Source organism: Crinia signifera, chromosome 6 (genome assembly GCF_055691185.1).
Source record: "Crinia signifera chromosome 6, ASM5569118v1, whole genome shotgun sequence".
NCBI lineage: Eukaryota > Metazoa > Chordata > Amphibia > Anura > Myobatrachidae > Crinia > Crinia signifera.
The window spans coordinates 138,259,247-138,275,240 of NC_139222.1; the positions used below are offsets into that span (position 1 = coordinate 138,259,247).

Consider the following 15,994-nt stretch of genomic DNA (forward strand, 5'->3'; position numbering starts at 1 on the left):
CATACTAATCTGCGATGCCTTATTTATCAACAGTACATATACAATACCTCTAGAAAACAGACATAGTTCATAGGAACTGGTACTTGTCTGACTGCAGAAATACAGTAACCCCTTAGGTGCCAGGCATTTTTTTTTTTTTTTTTTGTCATTCAATAAACTTGGAAGAAAAAAAAACCTTTTTGCAGCCAACTTCTTATGTGTCTCTGGTTAATTTACTTTGTACAATTCCAGTAATTACGCTGTATAGAAGACAGTATAATGTTCAAAACCGAACACATCATACTCATGTATACATAAGCTTTTGTGACTGCCTGTGCCTCCTTCCTTTATGTCTCCCGTGTTGTTGATCAGACACTGGCAGCAAGTTGTGACCTGCACAGCAGCCCGAGTTGTTGTGAGGCAGCTGCCTGCAGCAAGAGGTGATTACATTAATGAGGGTATCCCTGGGGAGAGTGCTGGTGACATCAGGAGATGACAGTGTGGGGGCGGCCCGGGGTTTGGGAGAGCAAAGTACTTGCAGCAGGAGCACTTGGCAAGTGACAGGGAGGTTGCTAGTGGCCGGGCTTCTGGTGGCTGCGGAGGAGCTGGGATGGGGGAGGACTATGGCTCACCACTGCTATGTCTGACATGATCCTGGGCACAGTGATCTGTATTATTAGAGATGACCTCTATTACTGACTCTTTCCTGGACCCGGCTAAAGCTGCTTTCCTGGAGTTCGGCCATGGAGCAGCATCTTCTCCCCAACCCCGGCAGCAGCACTCTCCAGCCCTGGCACATGGGCATTACCTGCATGGCTTCCACTCTGCTGGGCATGAAGCTCTGTTCTCTCCGGGGACATCGATGTACGGGGGCAGGTCCTTGTACCCCTATTCCCCATCTTCCAGCAGCCACCATCATCACAGCGGAAGCCCCTACCTGGATTACCAGCACTTCAGCAGCAGCCTCAGCCATGCGGGGAGGGAGCAGGAGGACCTCGGTAGGTTTATATAATACAGCCATGTACCAGCCGAAGTGCCCGGTATAGTGCACTGGCCAGGACAGTACTTGTTATACTCTCTGATCCCGCTGTGTAACAAATGTATCTGGGTTTGTAGATATCCGCACAGACCACTGCATTCACTATTGGATGATTAGTCCTATCCTATGTATGTATGTTAATATATATATATATATATATATATATATATATATATATATATATATATATATATGTCTTGTAATTCACATTATAGTAACAGAGTTGCACTTGGAGGTGCTCCCAGGGATATAATCAAACAAGTAAATAATAACTGATCAGATTTATTGCAGACAATTAACTATTGTTAAAATGTAACTTTTATTATTCCAAGTAAAAAACTATTTGGAAGCTAGCGAGATATAAACAAAAAAGTGTGTAAAGTGTTGAAGAAAACAAGTGGAGGAATTAGAATTCTGTGCATTGTAAAGTTCCACTATGTCCTTGCGAATCCAGTTATATTTGAATTAAATGTTGCAGAAACCTATTCAGTAATTGATACAGTGTTTATGTTAATAATAACATTATTCATGCAATGTTGCCAATTGTTGCAAACAGGTACTATGTAACAGGTACTGTAGCTATGCCTTGGTTGTAATGGTGGTATATACAATCCGGGAGTATTTTGGTATGCTGTTATTCAGGTATCAATAGTGCTATTGTCCACTTTAATAAGTATATAAAGACCGCACTGTATTTCCACTCAAATGCTGGAAGTGTACTAAATACCGTTTTATGAATGGGAGAAGAGGTGGTCTGTCGCGCTGCTCTTTATCCAGATATGTCTTGAGAGACAGCGCTCAATATATACACTAAGGCGCCTAGTGAATTATGTTGTTGTTGTTGTTTATCTATACCATAACTTAACTCTTATGCCTAGAAATAACTGAACAACACCTTATCTGAAATAAGACGCGGACACCAACTGCGTAAGGTTAAAAGGTCATGAATATTTATTGAAATGGTATGACCCCTATTTGTATAAGGGATGGCAAAGAAAGCACTTGAGACCAGCACCAGTTCCGGGTGTTGCCATGGTAGCGACCGTAGCGCCCCAATCTAGCAACACCCCTTCACGTGGGGTACAGCCCGCGCTGTGACGGACATACCGCCCCCTTCTATTGCATGACGCGGACCTTCCAGGAAGTGTCCGACGCCCCCAGCCGGAGCATGGGGACTCGCCCGCCTTCTTGGCAAAGGGGGGGCAATACCGCACAGAGACCACCTGACACCCCACCTGACTGCTGGTCGAGAGCGCCTTCTCGCCGATTGGTAAACTAAAACTATGGCATGATTGCCGAATTTGGTGAACTGGCGTCAGGCCAGGTAGAACGGAGGAAAAAAGGGGGTAGGGAGGGTGGGAATCCAGACTCAAAGAGGCTTACTTCCTGGCTGCAATGCCTGATATACCCCTCTCTAAGCTGACGCCCCCTTGCACCCTGATTGGCAGGTCTACCTGCCACTCTCTGCTATTACCTACGGCTATGCACTGCTGTTGCTGTTACAATGCTTATGGACAACAAATTCCCAGGCTCTTAAATTCCCTCTGACCTATGCGGCCCTCGCTCTATCTAATGGATGTTGAAGCGCTATTGCCCTCCCTGATTACTGTGTCCACAGTCAATGATATTGCAGCGTACAGATTTTATCCCCACGTTCAGTGTTTGGAGGGGCGTGGCTCTTTTGGTCTACAAAAACTAGGTCGACAAGCATTGAGTCTACACCACTAAGTCGACAAGCAGCAACGTCGACATGGGTCTAGGTTGACATGGGACAGGGCGGACATGGGTCTAGGTCGACATGGGTTAGTTTGACAGGGTCATTATGTTGACACAAGCATTAGGTCGACAGTCAAAAGGTCGACATGGGTTTTTCCACTGTTTTTTTTTTTATAGAACGTAAGAATATAAAATATTTAAAGATGTAATCCGATTGAAAGCCAAATATTACATTTCAAAGGCAAAAATAAAGCAACAGCATTTTAGAGATGTAAATGTAAATATTTGACAGCTTGAATACACTGAAACATGTATTTCTATTGTATTACAATAATTATTTTTTAAATGAACTGTAAGTTACAAATAAGGGAACTTGTCTGTTACAGTTATTTTAACTATGGTACAATATATAATATATATATATATATATAGTGGATGGTTGCGGCCTGGCAGTCTCCTCCAACTCAGCAACTGCCCCGATGCCCTCAACGAAGGTTTGGTATTTAGTAGAAGAAGAAGCGGCACTCGTCGGTGAGACCTGTACACTTTGAAAAAGGAGCGCGAGCTCCGAAACATCAGTCACTTCTTTTTTGCAAATACATTTTGAAAAAAGACCGACGAGTGCCGCTTCTTCTTCTACAATATATATATATATATATATATATATATATATATATATATATATATATATATATATATATATATATATAGAGCATAAAATGGCTATACCAGTGGTTCCCAAACTGTGCGCCTAGGCTCCCTGGGGTGCCTTGGAGCACTTGCATGGGTGCCTCAGGTTCGTGGTCCAGAACCAATTCAAGTTATTTATGGCCAATGAAATAGGCAAAATCAGTGCTTGTGGCTTCCTATTAAGAATATGTCGGTAAACAGAAGTGAATCATGTTTCTCACCACATAAGTGGATCTAAGGAAAACATTTAAATCATAACTAATTTAATATTTTTCCTGAAATTAGTACCCAACTTTTGGCCTAGGGGTGCCGTTAAAAATATTCTGATACTTAAGGGTGACGTGATTCAAAAAGTTTGGGAACCACTGGGCTATACATAAACAATTATAATAAACCAGTGATTAGAAATGCAAGTCATGTGTATGTACACAGTATGTATGTCTGTCTGTGTGTATGTAAAGGGAGCTGAGGAATGATTAGGAATGACTGTTTAGCAATCACATGCTTTGTAAAGAAAAAAAGTATAGTAGAAAAAATCATTCTGAAATAATATGCCCTTGTGAAATACTTTTTATTACTGTTTTTATTTGTCTGCTAATTAAAGGTAATTAGAGGTAAAATAAATTCTAAGATAAGTAGTGTTTACTTTTACTATACTATTTTTCCATAAATAATTAGTGAAAGGTGTTTAATCCATTAAACAGTTTACTGACATGCTGTTAGGAATATCAAATAAGTGATATTGTAGAATACAAACAGAACACAATGACATCGCTGAGGCCTAAAGATTGTCACTGGTCTAAACAGTTCACCTTTTTTTTTAGTACAATCCCAAATTTCGACAGCCATAGAGGAAGGGACATTAGTTTAGTACATATGTGTACATGATTGAGTGAAGCATTATAAGGCACATGGAAAAAATAGTGTAAAAAGTTTGGGAATATGCGCAGTTAACAGCAAGAATTGCCGCTCCGTATCTCAACAAGTGAACACTGATTAATTGTGCAGTATTTTCAGAAAAAGAGATTTCAGTGAGGTACCTGAGCTTTCTGTCTGAAAAATTGTATGGAAAAATTTCCTAATAAGCAAGGTTGTCTAGGTATGTTACATGGTCTGCGGTCTGTGTATTATTTGTTTTTGCTTTTTTATTTCGGTTATGGATCATTTGGTCTACAGCAGTGGTTCCCAACCGTGGTCCTCAAGTACCCCCAACAGTGCATGTTTTCCAGGTATCCATACAGGATCACAGGCAAAATAATCAGGTCCACCTGTGGATCTTTTAAAATGTGACTGAATAATGAGTGCACCTGCTGGGTGACCTGGAAAACATGCACTGTTGGGGGTACTTGAGGACCAGGGTTGGGAACCACTTGTCTACAGCAAGTAGGACGACAAGCATTGGGTCGAAACCTTTAGGTTGACAGGTCATTATGTCAACACAAGCATTAGGTCGACATGGGCAAGGTCGACAGTCAAAAGATCTACATGGGGATTCTCACAGGTTTTTTTACCTGAATGTCGTCACAGTCGACATGGACACAGGGTAAAGTGCACAGCGTCCCCTCGCATGGCTTGCTGTGCTCGCCATGCTTCTGGCACTATTTTATTCTCCCACCATGCCCTAGTGGATGATAGGGCATGAAATACCACCTGTCGGCACATGTCGGCTCAAAAACAGTAAAAAAAATCATGTCAACCTTTTGACTGTCGACCTTGCCCATGTCGACCTAATGCTTGTGTCAACCTAATGACCTGTCGACCTAGACCCATGTCGACATTGACCCAGATCGACCTTGACCCATGTCAACCTAGACTCATGTCGACCTAATAGTGTCGACCCAATGCTTGTTGACCATCATGCTGTAGACCTATTGACCGTATCCCTTTATTTCTTAGTTTATTTTAGGGTTTGTTCATCTCAAATAGCTAAAAGAGAACATACCCCTGCTATTTTTTTCAAATAACAATGGAATAAGGGGATCTGCCTTATGCAAAAAAAAAGGGTAATTTCTAAGACGAAAGTTCTAAAGTTGTGACTAGCAGATCTAGCTCATTATTTTGGGTGCATTTCAACATTTAGTTACATGAATAATGCTAATGTTACTCTGGACCACTAATATATTAATTAAGAAAAATGGTAAAATACACAGCAAGCTCATACTTTGTGAAACCATTAGACCACACCCACTCAAAGATACTCTTTTGTATATACACTTATGCTGCTTTCACACCGCAAAACCTGCTTAGACCCGGTACTTAAATCGGGTCTTAAAACCGGTCAAAGCAGGCTTAATGCCCCTTTCAGACTGCACATAAGCCCGGTCTTAAACTGGGTCTAAACAGGTTTTCTGGTGTGAAAGAGGCATCCCCCCCCTCCCCTCCTAGCTGGGCAGTGCAGTGGGCAAGGGGGCCCCGCAGCGTATGTTAGATCAGTGGTTCCCACTCGCTGCAGGGATCCCACTGATCTCACATATGCCGCAGGGACCCTATTGCCCGCCAGCGCGATCTCACATATGCCGCAGGAAGGGATCAGTGGCGTAGTCCCTGCAGCGCATGGGCTACTAGTTCCCATCTGCTGCAGGGACCCCGCCACTGATCTAACATATGCTGCAGGGACCCCCTGCCCACCAGCACGATCATTCCCTGCGCTGCCCAGGTGGGGGGGGGGGCCTCAGTGTGGGGTGGGGGTGGGGTGCCTCCAGGGGGTGGGGGGAGGTTTGGATATGTGCATATCTCCTTCGTGCAAATCTATTGACCATAGTGCATAGTTAATGAGCGGGTCCTCACCCGCTCATTAAATATTCACTGCACTGGGTCCCGCTCATTAGATATGCACAGAGCAGGACCACTATTGGCTAGGTCCTAAATACCGTTTCAGACCCGCTCAGACTGAAAAAAAAACGGGTCTGAAACGGGTAGGACCCTGCTTTTTTATTGTTTCATAATCACTCTGGACCTTTCAGACCGCACATATTACCGTTTTGAAACGGTTAAAAAAATGGCAAAATACCAGGTAATATGTGCGGTCTGAAAGGGGCATTATAGTTCCCAGTATATTTACATCTGCTAGTAGACCATGCCTTATTTTCTACTACAAGTTTTGTAAATAGCTTATAGCTCAAAATGTATATATGTTGAGAGAGAGAGATGGAGAGGGGTAGAGGCAGCTCTTTGTAGATTCAGTGGCTCCCCAGGACATATGTTGGATGTTAGGATGTAATAAAATGGAGACATGCAGGGGAAAATTTTCTAAGATGTGAATTCTACTTCACATGTGATGTTGCTATGGGCAACCAATCAGATCCTGTCTACTATTTTCTAGAGGGTGCTAAATAAATAAGAAGTAGATTCTGATTGGTTGCCTATAGCAACATCACATGTGAAGTACTTAGTGTACTTAGTTTGACTTAGATCCTTCATGTTGCACTCCTGTTACATTCTTTTCAGAGTTGGAGAAAACTACAGTTATAGAAAATGGAGAAATCCGGATTAACGGAAAAGGGAAGAAAATTAGAAAGCCTCGAACGATATATTCCAGTTTGCAGCTGCAGGCATTAAATCAGAGGTTCCAACAAACACAGTATTTAGCATTGCCAGAAAGGGCTGAGCTGGCTGCTCAGCTTGGCCTAACACAGACTCAGGTAAGAAGAAAGGTATTCTGGGTAAATACTTATATCCTATCAACATACAGTGCTAGATCCAGATTTTCTATGTCAGCTACATGTTTATATCCTGACTCAGAGATGGGCGGAAGTTCAAAGCCACTTGAAATTGGCTTTGAAATACCAACCAATTTGAAGGAGTAAAAAGCTGGAGACCGCTCAAAAGAAGAGGCGGCTTTGGCATGTAGCTGTGATTGCAGCACTGTGACCGATGTCAAAAACTGGGATCAAGCATTGTGACCATCAGTCACGATGTTCACCTGATAGACGGCCGAGCAAACCTCAGCTTATGCAGCTGACTAATGGAAAGATGGCCTGCGTGGATAGGAAGACTGCATAATGACATGTCCCTTCCCAGAAAACTGGAGCTACATGCAGGCACATATTTTCTTCCAGTGTATTTTCAATATTTACTGTGCATCAAACCTCCATATTTTATAGTATGCAGCATCCCTTTACCTCCCTGTTTTATCTCCCAGACAACTATCAGACTTAGGGCCAGATGCACTAAGCTTCAAAAGTGATAAAATGGATAGTGATAAACAGGCAGCCAATCAGCTTCTACCTGCCATGTTACAGGCTGTCTTTGAAAAACGTAAGACAGGAGCTGATTGGTTGACTGTTTATCACTCTCCTTTTTATCACTTTTGAAGCTTAGTGCATCTGGCCCATAGTCCAGCAAGTTACAAATAAACAAGCTGATAAAAAATAATAAAATACAGAGCTATAAAATGATTATGTACTCTCTTGTACATTCGCTGTTAGTTTGCAGCCATTATTTCCTCAAGTAAAGCTTGCATCTGATTGGAGAGAAATATCAAATTGTAAGATACTTTAGAAATAGTTTGAACATGTTTCCATATTTTTCCATGCATGTGACCAAATGCATTGCCCAATAATTAAAACAAGAGAAGTGCCGATTGTCATATTCAGATTACATTATTTATTATCTTAATAAATCCGTGAATAAATTTAAGCAAAACAGAAGCCTCATCAATAATAATGGTGACAATAATATAAGTTACAATAAGACATTTCCAAATGTAGAAACAATGATATATGAAATTGTATAAAAAGTATAGTCTTGCATCTTACAAGTAATTACCAGTGATATTAGATACTTGGTATAAATATATGTCTAGCAATTTATTATATACATTTTATCTGTGTAGTCCATTTTTTTTTTGCAATTCAAACAGTCTGGTTTAAATGTTTCAATTAATTGTAATTTTTTTTTAAATTCAAATATGGTTTATGTTGAATGTTGAATGATGTTATTTTAAAGTGGCTCACCATTGAATCTGCTACTAGCGCTAGGGCTGTTGAGCCTGACTAGACGTTGGACTTAAAAGAGGTAAATGTGTGTTTACATTTTGAAAACTCATGGAGATGCCTATTGTATGAGTCAGGGGCATAGCTAGAACTTTGTGGGCCACATAGAAACAATTTCCATTCCAATGCTTCTGGAGAGACACCACTCTGCAGTAGTTATTCATTTTATATTCCATAGCAGTGCCCTAGTTCGATTTATGAACCACAGTAATGCCCTAGTTTAGCAAGTACACATTATGCAACACATTGCTCCCGATTATGAGCTGATTGGCTGGCAGTTTTTCAATCTCCAAGGCTTATTACATGTGCCACTATGACATATAGTGTCCCACTTCATTATGTTCCATGTTACAGAGTCCTGGTTCGTATGTATTAATATAAAGCCTTCCAGTTCAATTTTATACCACATTACACATAGCAGGTTCAGATGTATAACTACATATATTGTAGTTCCCTTATATACCCAATGGTATGGATAAAAACATGTAACTTTGACAGGAAAAGGTCCTGTAGTACTTGCACTGCCTGCATCTATGGTAGCTATGCCCTTGTTATGAGTATGCAATATATAGAATAAGAGGGTCCATACAACCGCCATGTTGCAAAATTTGTTCGAAAAATGACATGGGGGAACTGGTTGGTTGGTACTTTATCTCCATCCATTTTATCTCTCTTCAAGGCTTAATACATAGATCCCTATATAACTTATACACATACACAGTTGTATGGAAAACTGAATAGAATGACCAGCAGTCTTAAGAGCTTTTGATAATCTAATTAATGTGAATGTTCAAAGCTGTGGAATATATATGCGCTATATAAGAAACTGTTAATAAATTAAATAAATACATTATAGATAATTCTTAACACTATGTTGTTTTAAAAGAACCATATTGTGTAATATAAAGTTATCTATCATGTGTTCCCTATTTTTACTGTGTCTTTACCTCTTCCCCATGTATTTTTTATTTGACATTTCCCTAATGTCTTACATGTCACCTCAGCTCTTTTATGATTCGCTTTCCATTCCTTACCCCCTGTGCCTCTCATAGCCTCCCTCTATCACTCCTCTTATACCTGTAACTATTTTTAGTACACTTTACCAAACAGTTGGATACCATGTGGAGCAATTTGTGTGTATAGACAATAGCTAGCATTCAACATCAGTTTTCCCCACCAATTCTAATCTACATGGCTTTACTTTAATCCCTTGCAGCCAGTTCGGCATACTTGATCCTCAAAATCAAAATAGGCTGACCAGCAATTTCTAGTCCTCAAGCATGTGTTTCACTTTTGTGTTCTGCATGATTTTGCAACATTGCTTTACTTACACTTAATCTGTATATTCATTTTTTCCTATATGATAGGTGAAAATATGGTTTCAGAATAAGAGGTCCAAGTACAAGAAGTTTGTAAAACAAGGTTCTAGTATTCCAGATGGAGACCAAGCTCATACTTCATCTTCACTCTCTCCATGTTCCCCTAATGTTACACCACACTGGGACTTTCCTTCAGCTGCAAAAACAGCCTCAATTCCTTCCAATTACTTAAATAATTATAACCCTTGGTATCAGACTCCAGATTCTTTATCAAGACCATCGATGATATAATATCATAAGGGATGACAAGTGGCAATTTGGATGCCTACTGAGAAAAGGAAAATTTGTTGTGAACCCATTACATGGCAGTACCATCTACATGGAGATCCTGCATTAATATACATTTGATGGAAGACACATTTTTGAAACAAATTTTCATTTTAATCACTGACCAGAATACAGTGAACATAAAGTTGACTAAAACATACCAGGACAATGCAGCAACATCTATTGCCTAGTCATCACAAGGACAAAAGTCCATTTAGCTTTATTTGACAGTTAAATTAATTTATGCGGTTGCCCTAAACAAATTATTTTTGCTAAACTGTGGATTCTCCATTTTTCAATTTAAAATGGTATTGAAAATATAAACCTGGTTCATCTCGTGGACTGAGATAGTTTATATTCTATCAATTAGCCTAGTAACTAAGGACAGCATCGAAGCATCAATGAGGCACGAGGCACAAGGAAGTCTTGGTCAATGTGAGCATTGGTTTAGACCATAAAATAATGGCTTCCATTGTGTGTAGGAAATGTGTATACTTGAAATGTGGAAATGCAATCTTTTAATTAAACACAACTATTCCAACATAAGGAACATGTCTTCTGGATAGGAATCTACTGTCACCATGTTAATCGAAGATTAATTTAAAAGTTTTTATTAATCTGGCCTGACTCAGGAACATGGACATCATAAAATTAAATATAAAAAACTTATGAACCAATTAGGTTTGACAACTGAGAAATAAAGGAAGGGAGAGAGACATATATTGCCTTCAGGATTTGTAAGGATTTGTGTCAGACACTTGTATTTTAAACCTGGCACTTGGTATTGGGAAGTAGATTCGCAACGAGCAGATGAATATAGGCGGAAACATTTACCTCAGTCATCTAATTATGTGATGAAGAAGAGACAAATGTAGTCAGGCTTAACTACTTTTGCCAAGAGCACCTTTACCTGTCCTGCAAGAAATGGATCAGTACATATATTCTCAGAATTACTGTTACTGTAAATAGAGAATATAGTGCATCTGTTATATACACACAATTATGCAGCCATTTTATTCTTAAAAAACAGCCTCTTTTATGCTACTAAGGCACTTTATACTCAAATATTCCACAGGAATGGTTCTCCTAGTAAATTCAGAAGCTGCATTATCATAAATGTTGGTTCAACAAGCAAGTTTCCACCACTGTCTGTAGGCAATATTAATATGTACTGTAATAAGACTTTCTGGGTTTGAAAGGATAGGACTAAGAAAAAAAATAACTTTTAATTGAATTATTTAACAAATATGTGGGCAAATGCTAAATTATTTTGCAAAAATTTGTACTGAAGTCATGTGATCACTGATGCTCTATTGTTTATCTGCCAGTGCTCATTTTCATATGACTGGGACAACGGCTATACAGAGTTGGTGAGAATAGTCTTGAGAGCTCAGATATGACCACACAAAACTTATCTCCAGCTACAGAACAGAAAATGTACATTATTTGGGGAAGAGTTATCAAATTGTGTAGACAGCTCAAGGATGGTATATATGAGGCCTTAAGGGATTTATCAAAGCTTGGAGAGATTTAAAGGGGTCAATCCTATTGTTTTGAAAGATACAAAGTGCTCCTTCAATGACTGCAATGGCACAAAAACTTGCAGCCTGACCATGCACAAAATTGCTCAGAGCCCTATGGGACAGTGATCACTTTGTGCAAATCAAATTTGGGCCACTGTACAGTACAGCCACTGTTGCTATGACTCATGCACAACAGATCATCTTGGATAATAGGATTGCCACAAAAGGGAAGAGCTAAAGAACAAACCAATCAGCTACTGACTGCCATGTTACAAGCTGTGACATTTAGTAGCTGATTGGTTGTTGTTTTCTCTCTATCCTTTTTATTGCTCTTCAAGCTTTGATAAATCTCCCCCTTAAAGAGTGATAGAGTGGACTAGTTGCTCAAACCAGACAAAACCATCTTCTGTCATTTTAGAGACTGTTATGTTAATGTAATAAGCAGTGTAAAGGGAGGAGATGTGGCCAAACTTTTATCCACCATTTTATAAAATGTTCTAATTTAATGCTAACTTCAAGCTAACTTTAATTTTAAAGGCTGTGCTAGAAAAATGACAGATGGCGATTGGCTGTTATAAGCAACTACTCCGCCTTAGGTTTGACGAATATAACCTCTTTGATTTTAACAAAGAATGGCAGGATGAAATAGGTTCCCGGTTCGCCGGTGGTGCGGGATGCCGGGCAGATGTTTTTTCTCAAAGTGGCAAAACCATGTGAATGAGTGGCGCTTAAAAAAAAAAGTCCCAATTTGACTGGCATCCCGCAACCCTGGAAAACTCTGATTCTATTACATCCACATAAATATTTTAAAATAATGATAATTAATTTTAGTAATTAGCAATCATGGTGGAGAATTTTTAACAACTTGCCTAGGTTTTCAGATATCTGGCAATCACAAGGCTTTTATATTGTGTTTCTAATCAAATGGCCAAAAATCCCCAAAATTAAGAGACATCTATTTATATTGATTACCTCATAATTATAACCATTGTAAATTCATGAATCTTTGAAATAATAAAACTGAAAGCTCTATTTTATTTCAATATTTATCATATCATCATATCCTAAAGGCAGTGTGCATCAACTTCTCTCTCCCTCCTACCCCCATAATGATATGTCACCTCACTCCACCACAAATTAAAAAAAGGTTTCTTTCTTGCAGGACATAAACGAGCTATGATCAGGTTGAATGAGATTTAAAGCCCTAATGTGTATAGCAATAAACAGAGAAGTACCCAAAGTAATAACTGTATGCGATGCAATACAACATTTACCAATAAACCATTTTCTAGAATATGTGAAAAGGGTTTTAGAACTATTATTTGCTTTAGTCTTTCCACAATTGCTAAGTGGATTTTTTTTATTTTAAGCTTCTGGTAAGACTGTCTGCTTTTTTCTGTCCGTAAGGCTGCCTAAAGCTGAGAGCATCACAACCCTGTCTTTGCTGTTAAGGAGAGAAAGTAATACAAATAATGAAATGTGGAACTAACATGTTCCTCTTGCCCCATTGAATCTTACCAGTGTCACATGATGCTGACAGCATGACGGGATGTGAATGATGAGATTATCTTCTGCTTCCTACTGTTATGTATGCAGGTGGTATCGATGAGTGTAATACCCCTTTTGCACTTCAATCCTGGGTTCAGCCCAGGTCACTAATCACAGCCGCATCACATCAAGTTTACACCACAGACTTTTCCCAGATTATTGCCAGGGCTTTTGCTGAGGTTTACACTTGAAGATGACATCATCTCTAGGGCTGGAGAGCCGACTCCCTGTATGACAAGGGTTACCCGTTTACATTGCTCCATCACATAGGTCCAACCTTGCTTTCTACACTGTAAACAGAGTATTACCGTACACTATAATACCCTGGATATATACTGTATGCTAAAGGATAGCAGGGTACAGTATTCTGTGCAAGATGTGTATGGACAAACAAAAGTTGCAACAGGAGGAACATTCTGTATGAGACATGAAAGCAGAGACGTAATTGAAGGGTTTGGAGGTGTGTGGAATGCACACATGGTGTCACCCTTACAGTGTAACTATTACAGCGGATGACACCAAAAAGTCGAGCTCCTCAGTGACTGTGAGCTGGGTGCTGGCAGTGCAGGCAGAGGGCGGGATCTCACAACCAGTGGCGGTACATTCCTCCACCCATTGTGCCAATGCTCATCGCATATGTACTGACATATGCGATGAGCAACCCTCGCTGCTGCCTGGACTTCCGTGTCTGTGACCTGGGAGTCCCTCTGCGCATGCGAAGAGATGCTGGCGGCCGCAAGTTATGCTTGAAGAGATCCGTGTCAGATCCCTAACACAGCAGTGCTGTGGGGAGAAGCCATATGTTTCTATGAGGTTACGCCATCTAGAGCTGGTGTAACCCTACGCAGCGAAGGCCCGTGCGAGGGGCTTTAGTACATTTAAAAATTCAGTAGAAATTCCGAAAAAAATGGGTTAACCGTAATTGCTTTTTTTTTGTACATCCCACCCAGTGTCTCTGGGGACAGCCCAGCTTCTCTGGGAATGTTTGGGCACATCCCTGTAGTAATAAAAGCAAAAAGAGCTGAAAGGCCACAATTACTTCTTTCAAGGCCACATCCATTTTAGGTCGGAGTCAGGATTACTTTGGCACACCTGGTGACGCCACTGCATGAAAGTGATCCAGGAAAGATGTAAAACATCTTAAATTATTATGTATACTATTATGTTACCTTCTGTGACAAACGGTCACAGGTAAATTGCAGCCAAAACACTGTTTAGTGTTGGCTGATTTTTCACATATGTACAGTACCAAGCCCCGGACACTGGGGCTTCAGTGTGGAGGATAGCCAATGGGCACTCTGACAAAGAAGGGAGGGCTCATCCTGTTCCTATCACTGCTGCTACTGCCAATGCTGTAAGAAGGTGAACAGGAGCCATGGTCTTCTGACTGCCCACCCAATTGGATGTCTGCCTGCTCGTGCAGTAAGTGAAGGAAGACCTACCACCTGCCTATTTTGTCAGTCCTGGGCCCCACAATTGATGACAGCCATACCATTCAGATACCTCCCAGCACATGCTGTGGTGTAATTGCCGATGGACTCCTGGGTCATTATCAATGTGATGTGTGGCGGGATGTACAGCAAGATTTTGGTATATCCTGTCTATATTGCTTTGTTTGCCTCATAGTGTACAGCAGATAACATCACTCCCTGGATTTTTTTAATATAAAAAACAAAAGAAATACTTAACTATTATATTCTTCCTACTTGTGACAGATATCTCAAGTTAAATAAAATGTTTACATACATTTTTAGGCTAATACATGGGCACAGAAATATGTGCATATTGTTTTTTTAACTTGATTTTGTTTTTACAAAACTATTTTACTAGGGTTACAATCTTAAAACATTATTTATAAAGAAATCTGTTATTGTATTTTCATTACCTGCACAATTTGCTATTCTATGGATAAACATTCCTGGCAATTCAAATATAAATATTTCTTTTTTTTTTTTTTTACAAATATATATGTATGACCTTGTAATTTTAATGTATTTTTTCAATTGCTTTGTATGGAATTCCTGTACGGGTTAATAAAATTTGTAATTTTAAAATACCCTTTCAATAGTTTCTTGAATTCTTAATACAAATAAAAAATATATGTATTCCCATCAAGCCTGAAGTAACAAAAGAGTGAGGTGATTTTGGTATGATTGATTACAGGTGAGTGAACATGTTTGACTTGTGGGTGCACTCAGCCTTTGACAAAGGTTTGGAAAGAACCGAAACAGCTGATGTCGTTGTGTTGCACCACTAGGGCATACCTCCCAACATGACCCTCTCAAGGAGGGACAAAATGCTCTGTTTCTGGAACTCTATCTTAATTTATAATTGCTATCACATGTTTGAAACAGGTTAATTGCTTAGAAAGTTGTTGCAGAACAGGTGATGGTAATCATAAATTAAGAGGGAAGTCTAGGAACAGAGCATTGTGTCCCTCCTGGAGAGGGTCGTGTTGGGAGGTAAGCTATGGCACCAGAAGGTTCAGAAGAGTAATTTTTTGAAATGTTTTAAATTTTATGTAAATTAAAACATTTTTGTTATCCTGGATGTGCTGGTGTCAAGCAGGATATCTATCTAGTTTCCATAAAGATGAAAATCTATTTTAACATAATTTGAGATTAAAAAATGCATACCTCCCAACATGATCCTCTACAGGAGGGACACAATGCTCTGTTTCTGTACTTCCCTCTTAATGCTTGATTGCCATCACCTGTTATAAACACGTTAATGGATAAGAAAGGTGGTTCAGCACAGGTGATGCTAATCATACATTAAGAAGGAAGTCTAGAAGCAGAGCAATGTGTCCCTCCTGGAGAGGGTCATGTTTGGAGGTATGAAAATGTGTACAACAGGTTT

General features: G+C 39.7%; 1 protein-coding gene across 1 annotated transcript; it reads left to right on the forward strand.

The window, feature by feature from the left end:
• The first annotated feature begins 537 nt into the window (after positions 1 to 537).
• DLX4 (distal-less homeobox 4) lies at positions 538 to 15,016 on the forward strand. Its single transcript, XM_083147362.1, has 3 exons — positions 538 to 977; positions 6,872 to 7,065; positions 9,786 to 15,016. The coding sequence occupies exons 1-3, from the start codon at positions 662 to 664 to the stop codon at positions 10,026 to 10,028; spliced, it is 753 nt and encodes a 250-aa protein (XP_083003488.1). The 5' UTR covers positions 538 to 661; the 3' UTR covers positions 10,029 to 15,016.
• The last annotated feature ends 978 nt before the right edge of the window (positions 15,017 to 15,994 follow it).

Coding starts and splice junctions, on each gene's coding strand:
- DLX4 (XM_083147362.1), top strand. CDS start 662: ATGACCTCTATTACTGACTCTTTCCTGGACCCGGCTAAAGCTGCTTTC. Junction 978..6,871: donor GAGGGAGCAGGAGGACCTCG/GTAGGTTTATAT, acceptor CATTCTTTTCAG/AGTTGGAGAAAACTACAGTT. Junction 7,066..9,785: donor TTGGCCTAACACAGACTCAG/GTAAGAAGAAAG, acceptor CCTATATGATAG/GTGAAAATATGGTTTCAGAA.